This window comes from Eumetopias jubatus, unplaced genomic scaffold (genome assembly GCF_037043125.1).
Source record: "Eumetopias jubatus isolate StellerSeaLion01/CBP00866 unplaced genomic scaffold, mEumJub1_p1.0 scaffold_4, whole genome shotgun sequence".
NCBI classification, from domain to species: Eukaryota; Metazoa; Chordata; class Mammalia; order Carnivora; family Otariidae; genus Eumetopias; species Eumetopias jubatus.
Window position 1 is genome coordinate 2,769,463 of NW_028274810.1, and position 14,305 is coordinate 2,783,767.

The following is a 14,305-nucleotide window of genomic DNA, read 5'->3' on the forward strand; positions in this document are numbered from 1 at the left end:
CTCCTTTCCCTCTTCACCACATACAAGAAAACACACCAGACTGTTTTTCACATCATTTTTCAGGGCGTATCCTTGATCTGAAGACTGGAACAGTGAAAAAAGAAGGTCAGCAGTCTTCCATGAGGATGTGTATGGGCTCAAGGAGATCATTTATTTGCCGTATGAGGTGAGTGTCAGGCTGAGGGCTGTGATTTGACATAAGAAAAATTAAGAGCAGGGGCTTTGATTTCTGGTTAGGTCAGTTAAACTTTTAAATCTGAGCTCTAGTTGGATTAAATTTAACTCTCAAGACTCACATGGATTATAACAGAATAAAATGTTTGATAAGGGAACTAAAATTTAATTAATTCCTCCTATGCCAGATACTATGATCAGAGACTTATTGCTGTCATTTCCCACATCTGTTCTTTGGGGTTGAATTCATGGTTACTGTTCTGTTGTTTAAAAAAAAAAAAAAAAAATCCCGAGTGGTTGGATTCCAAAATCTGTAGTATTTTCCCAGTACATCACAAGACAACATCCATGTACTAGACCATATCTTCATTTTTCTTTTTTTCATAGAGTATTGATACTATCTTATATCTTTTGGTTAGTATTTAGTGTTTATAATTATAAATTATACTTTTTTAGTATTCTGAAGAAAGTGTGGTACATTCTACATAGGTAGAAAAGATACCTCTTGAAGTCACAAAATAAGTTCAGGTCATACAGTGGGAATTGCCTACATTGTACTGACAGGATGCTTATTAGAAATGGTGAGTAGGATATTAAGAAAGGTTTCCTGAGAGAGTTACAGAATTGAGTATTATATGGCTTACTGGTTTAGAGTAACTTCTGAACCTAGACTACTAGGTTTGACGCTTACTCTCTTCTGAGACCTTGAGCAGATTACATGACTATTTTGTGTTGTGATTTCATCTAATATTGGGAATTATATTCGTAAAGTTGTTATAAGCATGAGATAATAAATATGTGTAAAGATGCTTGGAATAGTGCGTGGCACATACTAAACTCTAGGTAAGTTTTATCCATTATTTTAAAGAAACGAGATAAGGTAGAGAGGGTGGGAGAGAATGTCCCAATATGTGGACACAGCCTATGTACATGGCAAGAGCAAGATAAGTAATAAAGAAATGTGGCAAATAGATTGGGTTGTGGTATAGAACCAGGGTCTGCAAACCACAACTCTTTATTTGTAAATAAAGCCTCATAGGAACATAGCCATGTGCATTTGTTTATGTATTGTCTATGGCTGTTTTCCTGCTCTGATGGCTAGTTGCAACAGATTGTATGATCCACAAAAGTTGAAATATTTAGCATCTGGTCCTTTACACAAAAAGTATACTGACCCCAACGTAGAGAATTTCTGCATTTGAAGAGTATTTGCAATATTTTGAACTTCAAATTCTGGGCAGTTCCAAGTTTTAGAAATATCAAACCTGACTTCTTTATCCTTCTGTGTCTAGTTGTGTCCAGAGCCCTTTTTTCTGGCTGTTAATGGATGGAAAGTTCTTTAATAGCACAGCTTAATTGCTTTTAATCTCTCCGTTCTTTGAAACAGGTGTGGTAATAGTTCGGTGGACCCAGTCTCCATGAATAGATTGAGCTTTGTGAGGAACAGATGCCGGTGAGATCCTAAACAATGAAAAACCAAAGGGATGGCCAATAACCTGTAAAGATCGTCACTTTTTCAGCTATCTTAATGTAGTACTTTCTTCAGCAGCCCTCACTTGTATCCTTCACTTCCCAGTTACCTTTTTTTGGCAATGTTTTCCTGAACTTTTACAGTTTCTTTTGCTCATCTTGTTTAAAGAAGTTGCCCTACCACTTTACCAACTTTCTTCCTGCTACAGTACCTTTCTGTTTCTTTACTTTGGCAAGGGTCAGAAATATGGTGGTCACTTTTGGGTGGGAGAGGTAAAAAAGTGGCCAGTTTTCTAAACATCCAAGAGCCTGAAGTTATGGGGACTAAGCCAGCATTGCCTTTTAAATGTTACTGGGTAGGGTTTTCTCCTCACACATGTACTTCTTCTAGGAATGGACTTGGCACTGTGAAGGATGGGGAACCTCACTTTGTGGTGGTCCACTGCACAGGCTACATCAAGGCCTGGCCCCCAGCAGGTAGGAAAGTTGGATTTCTCCCATGGTGCAACAGGTTTGTCACAGAGTCTGAGAAAGTTAGCTAACACTTATCATGTACCTGGTGTGTGAAATGTACGGTGGTATCAACTATAAGAAAATAGGAAAGAAAAAGCAGGCTCTTGCTCCTCCTTTATATTCCAGTTGGGGAGATGGGTTACTCAGACTTGAAAATGATTCAGTGGTGGCTGTGTCACAGAATGCAATTTTTAAAAACGTGCAGATTCATAATAATATATACTGAATACCTATTTTCTAAGTATTTGTGTGCAAAGAAACATTTGGCATTGAGTGCAGTTAATTTGGGAAAGCTTTTTAGTAGGAGCATGGCTTTGAGGAAGAAGGAAATGACTTAATTGTAGTAACTTGTAAGTGGGATATTCTCTTTAAAGGCTTTAAATCAAGATGTGAGCACATTAGCTTTACTAGAACTTGAAGTCAAACAAAATGTGAGAAGGATGGTTGGGGTGCAGGGATCAGCCTTTTAAACTGGTTTGTCAGAATTTCCAGATCTTAGCAACTTTATTACTTCCCTGCTGGATGGGTGTAATTGGGAAGTGGGATTATAGGGAGAGGGAAACTAAGAGAAAAGGGAGGCAAGGTGGTATATTTGGGGAAGAGATTAAACTTTGTATTCGGAAAAACCTGGGTTTGATTCTGGCATTGTTACTTACTAATGGTATAACTTAGAGTAAGACACTTGACCGTTATAAAAAGAACCCCTCAGTGTTCTCATCTATAATTTGGAGATAATATATCCCATGTAGAATTATTTTGAGGATTAGAGTTAATGTAAGAAAAGCACTTAGCCCAGTGCCTGGCATGTAGTATGCACTCAATAAATGGTAGTTAAGTGTAATTCAGAAAAATTCTAAGTGTAGTGACATTTGAGCTTTTTAGTTTATATACTGAATAAACCATACATATGCCATATATGGTCTTTTATATTTCTGTATTGCTCTCAGATAATATTTTTCTTGGTAAAAAGACGATATATATGCAAAGACTAGAGAGAAAATGCAGCCTTCCCTTTTCCACATAAAACATTGAAACTTTGGCTTCTCTCTTTCCAAAAGACATAAGTAACTAACTGTTGATGTTGGTTTAATTTCAGTTTTGGTTGTTTGCTTATTTTAAAACCACAGGTTGGGCAAGACCTCTGTTCTCTGCCTGTGGTATAGTCATAGAATAAATGACTGTCTTCATATGTTTGGTTTGACCATCATAGTTTTATATATGGTAAATTCTGTGCAGTTGTTTATCTTTATTCTTATTCAGCACTCTGTTGTTTTAAAACTAGTCTCTTCGTACCTACATGTATTTTAAATCTTTTTTGATCTGAATTAAAGGTAATTGAGTTTGAGATCCTTCTTAAACCTTTTAACTTCACCTTCCTGAAGGTGTCTCCCTTCCAGATGATGATCCAGAGGCTGGCCAGGGGAGCAAATTTTGCCTAGTGGCCATTGGCAGACTGCAGGCAAGTATGAATTTTCCACATCTGTATTATCTGTTTTCTTTCCTTTTTCCTTTCTTTTTTTTAGTCTTCTTTGTATATTTACTTTTTTAAATTTAAATTCCAGTGTAGTTAACATATGGTGTCACATTGATTTATTAGCATATTAGTTATATGAGGTGTCCAATATAGTGATTTAGCAATTCTTTTTTCTTTAAGAGAGGAAAAGAGGTGGGAGGATGGGCAGACAGAGAGGGAGAGAGAGAGTTTTAAGCAGGCTGTACACCCAGCACGGAACCCAATATGGGGCTTGATCTCGTGACCCTAGATGATGACCTGAGCTGAAATCAAGAGACGCTTAACCAACTGAGTCATCCAGGTGCCCATTGATTCAACATGGGTATACCTTACTCAGTGCTCATCATAAGTGTACTCTTGAGTGGGAGGATGAGTTAAATAGGTGATGGGTATTAAGGAGGGCACTTGTGATGAGCACTGGGTGTCAATAAATTCAACACCTGAAACTAATATTATACTGTATGTTAACTAACTGGAATTCAAATAAAAACTTGCAAAGGAAAAAAATGTACTTAATCCCCTTCGCCTATTTCACCTATCCTTAGACCCACCGCCCCTCTAGTAACTATCAGTTTGTTCTGTATAGTTAAGAGTCTGGTTTTTGTGTTTGTCTTTTTTATCTTTGTTTGTTTTGTTTCTTGAAGTCCACATATATGTGAAATGGTATTTGTCTTTCTCTGACTGACTTCTTTCACTTAGAATTATACTCTCCAGATCCATCCATGTTGGAAATGGCAAGATTTCATTACTTCTTATGTTTCTTTCTTATATTTCTTAAATATTCTCTGAGTAATATTCCATGTGTATATATATATGTATATACACACATCTTTATCCATCTGTTGATGGACACTTGGGCTGCTTCCATAATTTGACTGTAAATAATGCTGCAGTAAACATAGTGTATGTATCTTTTCAAATTAGCGTTTTTGTTTTTTTTTTCTGGTAAATACCCAGTAGTGGAATTACTGGATCATATGGTAGGTCTCTTTTTAATTTTTTGAGGAACTTCCATACTGTTTTTGCAATGGCGGCATCAGTTTGCATTCGGTTCCTTTTTCTCCACATCCTGGCCAACACTTGTTTCTTGTTTTTTTGTTTCTGTTTTTTTTTTTTTTAAAGATTTTATTTATTTATTTGAGATCGTGAGCAAGAGAGAGAATGTGAGCAGGGGCAGAGGGAGAGGGAGAAGCAGACTCCCCTGCTGAGCAGGGAGCCTGATGTGGGGCTTGATCCCAGGACCCTGGGATCATGACCTGAGCCAAAGGCAGATGCTTAACTGACTGAGCCACCCAGGTGCCCCACCTTTCTATTTATTTTTTTGTGTACCTGTTACTGGTTTAATTTGTGGTTACCATTAGGTTTGTGTTATAACACTTTTTGCATATAGCAGTTCATATTAAGTTGATGGTTACTTATGTTTGAACTCATTCTTTATTCCTCTCCCCTCCAAGTTTTAGGTATATTGGTGTCATACTTTATACCCTTTTATTTTGTGAATACCTTGACTGATTTTTATAAACATGCTTAATTTTTCTGGTTTTGTGTTTCCTACTTTTCTTACTCCTACTTTTGGTCTTAAGAGTGCCCTGTAACATTTCTTAGAGGGCTGGTTTAGTGGTCATGAATTTCTGTAACTCTTGCTTGTCTGGTAAACTTTACCTGTCTTTCTGTTGTGAATAATAGCCTTGCTGGATAGAGCATGCTTGGCTGCCGGTTTTTCTCTTTTAGCACTTTGAATGTATCATGCTAGTCCCTCTGCCCTGCAAAGTTTCTTCTGAAAAATCTACTGATTACCTTATGGTTTTCCCTTGTATGTAACTATTTCTTTTTTCTTTCTGCTTTTAAAATTCTCTTTTTATCTCTACTTTTCACCAGTTTAATTACTGTATGTCTTGGTGTAGACCTCCCTAGGTTGATTTTGTTGGGGACTCTCTGTGCCTTCTGGATCTGGATTTCTATTTCCTTCTCCAGATTTGGGAAGTTGTCAGCTATCATTTATTCAAATAAATTTTCTGCCCCCCCTTTCCTCTCTGTTCTTCTGGGATCCCCATAATGTGAATGTTCTTATGGTTTCTGGTGTCACTGAGTTCCCTAAGTCTGTTTTCATTTTTGTATTTTTCCTTCTCTCCCTCACTCTCAAGCAGGCTTGATTGCTTCCCATTATTCTGTCCTCCAGCTTGCTGATCTGTTCTTCTGCTTCCTCCAGTCTACTATTCCATCTAGTGTATTTTTAATTTTAGTTAATGAGTTTTTCATCTCTGATTGGTTCTTTTATGTTTTCAGCTGTCTTGGTTAAGTGTCTCACTGAGGTGGACACAAGTCCACTGTACTTTAAAATCTCCATCGGTCATGTTACTTCTCTCTGTTTTGTTTAGGTCTCTTGCTTTGATTTTGTCCTGTTGTTTCATTTGGAACATATTCCTCTGTGTCATTTTGTCTCTTTGTTTCTTTGTATTAGGAAATTCAGGTACATCTGCTCTTGAGAATAGTGGCCTGCAGTGCAACGTCCCCTCTTCACCAGAATCTGGCACTTCAGGGTTGTCTCCTGTATGTGTTACGGGTGCCCTGCTGTTGTGGCTGAGCAGCTTTTGCCTTTAGTCCAGTCGTTTGCAATGGTTTTCTTTGTCTATTGTGGGCAATGTTTGGTCTTTGTATTGTTAGTGGGCCAGTCTTGGGCTACCATGGGCTTAAGTTGAGTCAGACCAGGCATTTTCCTGATATAGTAGCACTGAACTGTAGGAGAATGCAGGGGTGGGGTGCATGATGTTAGCAATGTTTGCAGGGGTCTGCTATGGAAGGAGACCTGGAGTTGCAGCCTGGCTGGAGGGGGTATGCTCACAGGTGTATGCATGGGTGGGCATTTACTTGCTCATGTCTGTACAGTTGGGAGAACTAGTTACCTGAAAGTAAAGAGAAAGTAGTTAGCAAGTAAAGTAGTGAGTGTTGGTATCACACGGGCTCCTGCAGGTGTCCATGTGTTTGTGCCAAGGGTGGGTGCTGGCAGGGGAGGGAAATGACACTAGCCAGCTCCTTCAGTACTGGAGAATTTTTCCAGTGATCCCTGCCCCTCTAGCACATGCTCTGAAATTAGTAAACAAATCTCCCTCCTATATACCCCAGGTGTTTTTCAGAGTGTTGCTTCTATGTTGTATCTCCATGGGGCTATTTGTTGTGCTCTCTCTTTAAGGGTGGGGACTTAGTTTCCTCTTCCCCTTCCAGCTTTCCCATGAGCCTGCTAATTTTTAGTGTTCCAGATTTTAATCCCTGCTATTGGTAAGAATTCTTGAAATTCGGCCCCTCTGGTTTCAAAGCCAAATGTTAATGGGATTTGTCTTCCCCATGGGGCTCCCTGGTGTGAGAGTCCGTTTTGCTCCCTTCTCTGTGCCCACGGAGTCCTTCCCTCCTGCAGACAGTCCACGGGTCCTTTTAGTGGATCCCTTTAGCTCCTGGCTGCATCTCTACTCTTCCTACTCTCTTCAGTGTGGCCTTTTCTCTACATTTAGCTGGGGAGAGCTTATTCTGCCAGTCTTTGGGTCCTTTTCTGGATTATTTATACTGATGTGGCTGTTACCTAGTTGTATCTATGGGATGAGGTAAGCTTAGGGTCCTCCTACTCCACCATCTTCCTTGGAAGTCCCATATATCATCCCTTTTCAATGAGAAGAAATCTACTTCAGAACTTTTTCAGAATTTTTTTTTACTCTCTAAATATAAATGAATTCTGTGAAACTCCAGATTTTGGGAAGAACATGGCATTCATAGTTTGCTTCTCTCTTGGACAGCAGAAGCTGAAAAGGATGAGAGAGGGAGGGAGATCTTTCCCCCTTATCTTTCATACTGTGAACTTCACAGTACTGAATTTTCTATTTCTAACTAATTTCTTCTGCTTCTATACAGGAGAAGAGATATATATATATATATTTTTAAGATTGTATTTATTTATTTGTCAGAGAGAGCACAAGTAGGGGGAGCGGCAGATAGAGGAAGAAGCAGGCTCTCTGCCGAGCAAGGAGCCTGATGCGGGGCTCAATCCTAGGACTCTAGGTTCATGACCTGAGCTGAAGGCAGATGCTTAACCGACTGAGCCACCCAGGCGTCTCAGGAGAAGAGAGATCTTTTCATTTTATCATTACATGACTAGAAAAGTGGAATTATTTTTATTCTTCTCATAAAATTAGATAAGTTTTTTGGTTACTGGGGACTAATTTTCCAATCTCAATAAAGAACACAACCTAGCTAAATGAAAATAGATGAGTTTTGGGTTGAATGAATTTTTATCTTCACAAAGTTGGTAAAGAGTACATGTATAGGAGTGGAACTAGCCCTTTTGCCCTCTCTGATTGTGATTGTCATTTTTTCCTTTCTGGATGAGATGTGGAAGCTCAGAAATTCCTAAAATTGGGAGCCTCATGCCTATGTATAGGACCATAAGGAGATGGGAAATGCCTCTGTAAAGAATGGTGTCATTTTATCTTGTTTTTCTCTTTACTTTCAGGTAACTAGTTCTCCCAACTGTACAGACATGAGTAATGTTTGTCAACCAACAGAGTTCATCTCTCGGCACAACATTGAGGGAATCTTCACTTTTGTGGATCACCGCTGTGTGGCTACTGTTGGCTACCAACCACAGGTGAAGAGCTGGAGCTGTTATGCTACTGATACTTAAGCCTGTTTTCCCTTGGCTTTGTTCAGATTATTCCAGAATAGCCAAAACATATCAGGCCCAGATCAGAAAAAGAGATGATCCTATTCCATCTGTAGTTAAATTTATTCTCAGGTTGCTACCGCTGTTATTTATCCAATCTAGAAAAATATGGCTGCTATTACGTGGGAGCAGCGGGCATAAATATGTATTTATTTTTTGTTATTGATATTAATACAGATAATGCAAGTGTTCATTTTAATTAGTTATAATGGCATGACCATCGTTAATTTTTGTAATCACTTAGGTTAGATACTTAGTAACCTACAAAATATGCAAGTTTGGCACTGGTTATTAGGATTTTATTGAGATCTCTCATTCAGCAGAGCAGGTAGCTATACCAAAGTTGAGAAATAAATCATTATACAAACCTTCAAAACTCTAGCCAGGAGAGACTTCAGACTATGGCTCTGTGAAGAAGTTGGCAAAAAGAGGTCTTGAAAAAGAACAAAGTTGGAGGATTTACACTACCTGATTCAACAGCTGTTATAAAGCTGTTGTCATCAAGGTAGTGTGATAGCAGTATAAGGATAGATATATAGGTCAATGGATCAGAATAGAGTCTCTTCACGTTTATGGTCAACTGATTTTCAACAAAGATGTCAAGACAGTTCAGTGGGGAAAAGATTCTTTCCAACAAATGGTGATGGAAAAGTTGGATATACCCCACACACAGAAGGACATAGACTCTTACCCCATACCATAGACCAGAGATCAACTCAAAAACATAAATGCACAAGAGCTAAAGTTATAGAACTTCTAGAAGAACATAGGAGATTATCTTTGTGATCTTGAGTTAGACAAAGATTTTTTCTGTAACATCAGAAGCATGGCTCACAAAAGAAAAAAACTCTTAAGTTGGATTTCATCAGAATTAAAATTACCCTCTTAACAGGACATCATTAAAGTGAAAAGACGATTCACAAACCGGGAGAAAATATTGCAAATCATATATTTGAAAAAGGATTGTATCCAGAATATACAAAAGAACTCTTGTAACTGATTAAGATAAACACAAAGTAAAAAAAAATGGGGGGGGGGGCACAAGATTTGAATAGACATTTCACCAAAGAAGAAACATGAATGGCATAAAAAAAGATGCTCATCATCATTAGTCAGTAGAAAAGTGCAAATTAAAACCACAATTAGATACCATTGTATGCCTACTAGAATGTGCACAGTGAGATACCACTATAGGTCTACTATAATCAAAAAGTGTTATAATAATGGGGAGAAATTGCAACTGTTATACTTTGTTGGCAGACCTATAAGATGGTATAGCCACTTTGGAAAACCATTTTGGAAAAATGGAAAAATAGTTTTGTAAGAAGTTAAATGTATACTTAACCCTACAACCTAGCAGTTCCACTTCTAAGCATTTACTCAAGAAAAATGAAACCTGTGTTCACATAAAGATTTATGTATGTGTTCATAGTTGTATTATTCACAGTAACCCCAAAGTGGAAAAACTGGAAATGTCCATTGACTAGTCAATGGATACACAGCTGTGAAATATCCATGTTAGAATACTGCTGAGTAATAAAAAGGAATATACTACTGATATGTGCAATGACACAGATGAGCTCCAAAAATCTTAAGTTACATGTAAGAAGTCAGACCCAGTAGACCACATTTTATATGATTCCATTTGTGTGACATTTCTAGAAAGACAGCACTAAAGCAGAGAGCAGGTCACTGATTGGCTAGGAGGTTGGGAGCAGGTGTTGACTACAAACAGGTAAAAGGGAACTTTGGGAGCAGGGGACATGTTGTGAAACTGGATTTGTGGTAATAACGGTGGTTGCACAACTGAATAAATATGTAAGAGGCCATCAAATTGTAGATTTAGAGTGAGTGAATTATATGTGTACATTAGACCTCAAATCTATAAAAATGCAGCTAAAAGGGGTGCCTGGGTGGCTCAGTCGTTAAGCATCTGCCTTCGGCTCAGGTGATGATCCCAGGGTCCTGGGATCAAGCCCTGCATTGGGCTCCCTGCTCCTCGGGAAGCCTGCTTCTCCCTCTCCCACTCCCCCTGCTTGTATTCCCTCTCTCGCTGTGTCTCTGTCAAATAAATAAACAAAATCTTCAAAAAAAAAAAATGCAGCTAAAATAAATATATAATGTTCTGAAAGACAAAAATGTTTTAGAGGCCATTTGCTTAGCAGGTTCCATATTCTTTTGTTGTTTTTTTTTTTTTTTCCCTCCACACTTACTATAGCCTTTGGCTAAAGACAGGGAAATAAAATTCAAGTCATTTGCTGATAGGCCAGGAAAGTTAGATCATAGAAGTGTCCATCTTACTCTTCTTTTTTCACTTTTAGGAACTCTTAGGAAAGAATATTGTAGAATTCTGTCATCCTGAAGACCAGCAGCTTCTAAGAGATAGCTTCCAACAGGTAACTTTTTCCCCTGGTTTGGATCTGAATAATATTTTCATCTAATATTTGTTATCATAGTAATTCCTCAAACATTTATTGACCACTGATTAAGTACTGTGACAGGCATCATAATCTTATGTTCTTTAGTACAAAACCTGTACTTTTAAGGAACAGAAAAGGACCAGTATTTTGCAACTATGGATAATGTCCAAGGTATTTTGGCTTTGGCTACTCACTGTCCTGTATCCAGCTAGCTGTATCCAAGAGACTCTTTAAAGTACTTAAAATATTCTAGGCCTCACTGAACTGTGGGTGGTGGTAGAAGTATTCATTTCACGGTTCTTTTATAGATCTTCACGAATAAGATTTTTTATTTGTCACCATTAAATGTCTGAATTTTAAACAGATTCTTGGACTGGTAGCTCATATTCATCGGCTCGTTCAACTTTAGTACCAGTCTTATCCCCAGTGGCTTTTACAGAACTGATACCTTCACTGTGAAGCTCCATGAGCTTTTTCAGTTCAAACTTGGGCTTCTTCAGCATTTTTACTTTTGTTACAAAGACATCATGGAGTGGACAGATTGGCAAGCTTTTTCTGTGTCTTTTCTGATGCTGTCTGGAATCAACTTGTTGACCACTTCTTTCAAGTCATTTGTCTGCACCTCTCAGGTCATGATTTCCATTATCATTTTCCAAATTTGGCAGAACTGTTGGTACTAAGCATAGGTCTTCTGAATCTGATCGTTGCGTTTTTTAGTAAAACCAGCACAAAATAGGGGCGCCTGGGTGGCTCATTTGATTAAGCGTCTGATTGATTTCAGATCAGGTCATGATCTCAGGGTTGTGAGATCGAGGCCCGGGTTGGGCTCCTCGCTCAGCCGGGAGTCAGCTTGAGATTCTCTCTCTCCCTCTGCCCCTCCCCAATCTGTGTACACACACACACACACAGTCTCTCTCAAATAAATAAATCTTTTAATAAAATTCTGTTAAAACCAACACAAAATAGACAAAGCAAATAACCATTGGTAGTCTTAACATCAACATGAGATTCAAAAAAAAACAACCATGAGCTTCAATCGTGGTTTGCCATTTTTTGACCATGGAGCAGATTTTGTCGTGGGTAAGATCCATGCCATGGAAATTAGGCATTTTTGTCCTGAACATCCTCAGTAATTAGCTTGAATTTTCTTTTCTTTTTTTTAAGATTTTATTTATTTATCTGACAGAGAGAGATACAGCGAGAGAGGGAACACAAGCAGGGGAGGGGGAGTGAGGGAGGGAGAAGCAGGCTTCCTGCTGAGCAGGGAGCCCGACGTGGGGCTCGATCCCAGGACCCTGGGATCATGACCCAAGCCGAAGGCGGACGCTTAACCGACTAAGCCACCCAGGCACCCCTAGCTTGAATTTTCTAAGTGCAACTTCATCATTCTGCAGATCAGTATGGCTCACTTCAAAAACACGACCCTGAGGCTGTCAGATGTGATTTTGGTTCATTGAGTTCTCATGACTAGTGTTCTTCCAAAAATTTCTTATATTGAACATAGCTGGTGCCTTCACATCGTACCTGTTTTTCTTAGAAAATGGATCAACCACTTTCTTCTTGGCTTCCTTTTTGGTGCCTTTTGTTAGGTGCTTGTTCTTGCCATCCTCCATGGCACTGCTCAGGAAGCCAAAAAGCAAGAGTTCACTTATTTGTAAGCTCTTTTTTTTTTTTTTTTTTAAATCTCCCTAAGAAACTCAAAAATTAGTCAGCTTAAGTACAAGAAAGCAAACTTTGGAGAGGAAATCACTGAAGACAGAAATGAAAAGAAAGGAAATATGAACAAAAACCATTTCCACCATTGGCATAATCATACTTCCACTCATGCTCCTCGTACAGTGTAAGAAGACCATGGTACATAGATATATACTTCGCCCTCCAGGAGGCTGACACAAGCCGCCTGCTCTCAGAGGCAGAAACATTCCAGCGCACATAATCCCACATGATACTTTGCCCCTGTAACTCAAGCTAACTTTAGGCACCTAAGTATTCCCCCTGAGGGAGTGCACCGTTCCTGGAGATACTCTAATACCAGGTTGATGCATGGAGTGGACGGAACAATCTCCCGTTCCATCTCCCTGCTCCAAAAATCCATTTAATATATTGCCCTTGGATAGAGGACATGTCAGATATTAAACTGATATGAACAGATACTACACTTGATCTTAGCCAAAAGGCCGAGAATAAACTGACTCTGTTATTTTCAGGCACCAAATTCTGAAAATACCTGGTAAATTTAATTTCAGTACAGGTTTGGCTTTAGGAAGGAGTTCTTTATATTAGACTGATTTCCCTCTTTGAGCCTCAGTAGTGTTCTTACACAATAGGTATAATAACAGTACTTAAATTCACAGGGTTATTGGGAAGATTAAGATAATGCATTTAAAGCACAAAGCCTAATTTCTAGAGGAAATCAGATGATGGCAGTAAAATGTCTCTGTCTCCTGAGTCCTCAGCATTACCAGTTCCGTGCACTCAGCACTCAGCTGCAGCTCACAGAAGAATCACATTTTGTATATGTGTAGGCTCAGAAAAACCATTCAGAAAAACTATTCTGACTTCTGTTGAATCCTTTCAGAACTAAGAACATGAAACTTCAGCAGTGGGAGGAGATATTGTACAGTGTATTTTTAATTCTTGAAATTCCTAATTCTGACCACTTTTGGCCACAGAGTATCATTTCATCACTTCTGGAAAATGTTTATTCCAATACAGCTTTAATGACTCCTGTATACTCTACATAATCTCAAGGTTATTATTCTGACGTTAGTTGCTGCTGTGGTTCTAGGGTACTTAGGTAAAGGTGCTTTTTAATGTGCAGTCTCCAGCTGCTTACTTAGCTGCTGATTTCCTGATTTTGATATTTCTTAAGTCTAGTTGGATTTATATTTCTTTTTCAGTAATAAATTTAGTTATTTCCAACAAAGCCTGTTTTCCTTTTTTTTCTTCTCTGTTTTGGTTACTGCAGTGGTGTGTTTCACACTTGACTTGTGAAAAGTGTATGTGTGTGTGTTTATAAATGTGTGTGTATGTATATATAAAATGTACCATTTTATTATTGCTAAGTGAAGTATGTCCCATTTTCTGCTGTAATTATTTCTCAGTCAGCTTTAATGTCAGCAGTTATTTCCACACAGTTATTTCCACACTTAAACACAAATGTTACTACTTTTTCTTAAAAAAAAAAAAAAAAAAAAAAATATATATATATATATATATATATATATAAAGTGTAGGTATTTTGAAGCACTGGGCTTATACTTCATTGGAGTAGATATAAATATATACCTCAGTAAGCAGGTTTCAAATCCACTACTTATTTATGTACAAATTTAATTATATTCATTCTGTATATTACACAGTGAGCACATGTTAGAATTAAAGGCTGTTTAGTATTGTTTAAATGCCTGTTCATATCTCATTTCTTTTTTATCATGTTAAATAAATGTTGATTTTTTTTTTAAGATTTTATTTATTTATTTGACAGAGCGAGAGAGCACAAGCAGG

At 38.1% G+C, this 14,305-nt stretch overlaps 1 protein-coding gene and 1 non-coding gene across 8 annotated transcripts in view; one reads left to right on the top strand and one right to left on the bottom strand.

The window, feature by feature from the left end:
- Nucleotides 1-14,305, top strand: part of ARNT (aryl hydrocarbon receptor nuclear translocator) — a 66,223-nt gene that overhangs the window by 42,564 nt on the left and 9,354 nt on the right. For 5 of the 7 annotated variants that reach the window (XM_088022273.1, XM_088022275.1, XM_088022277.1 and 2 more), the window contains 6 exons: nt 64-166; nt 1,562-1,627; nt 2,036-2,121; nt 3,540-3,616; nt 8,169-8,303; nt 10,700-10,774. In XM_088022273.1, coding sequence (XP_087878399.1) covers nt 64-166; nt 1,562-1,627; nt 2,036-2,121; nt 3,540-3,616; nt 8,169-8,303; nt 10,700-10,774 — 542 coding nt within the window. Of the gene's footprint in view, nt 1-63; nt 167-1,561; nt 1,628-2,035; nt 2,122-3,539; nt 3,617-8,162; nt 8,304-10,699; nt 10,775-14,305 lie in introns of all 7 variants that reach the window. The other 2 variants (XM_088022274.1, XM_088022276.1) reach the window with 2 other exon arrangements.
- On the bottom strand, nt 12,797-12,987 carry LOC114197384 (U2 spliceosomal RNA). Its single transcript, XR_003606894.1, has one exon. It is a non-coding gene; the product is annotated as a U2 spliceosomal RNA (small nuclear RNA).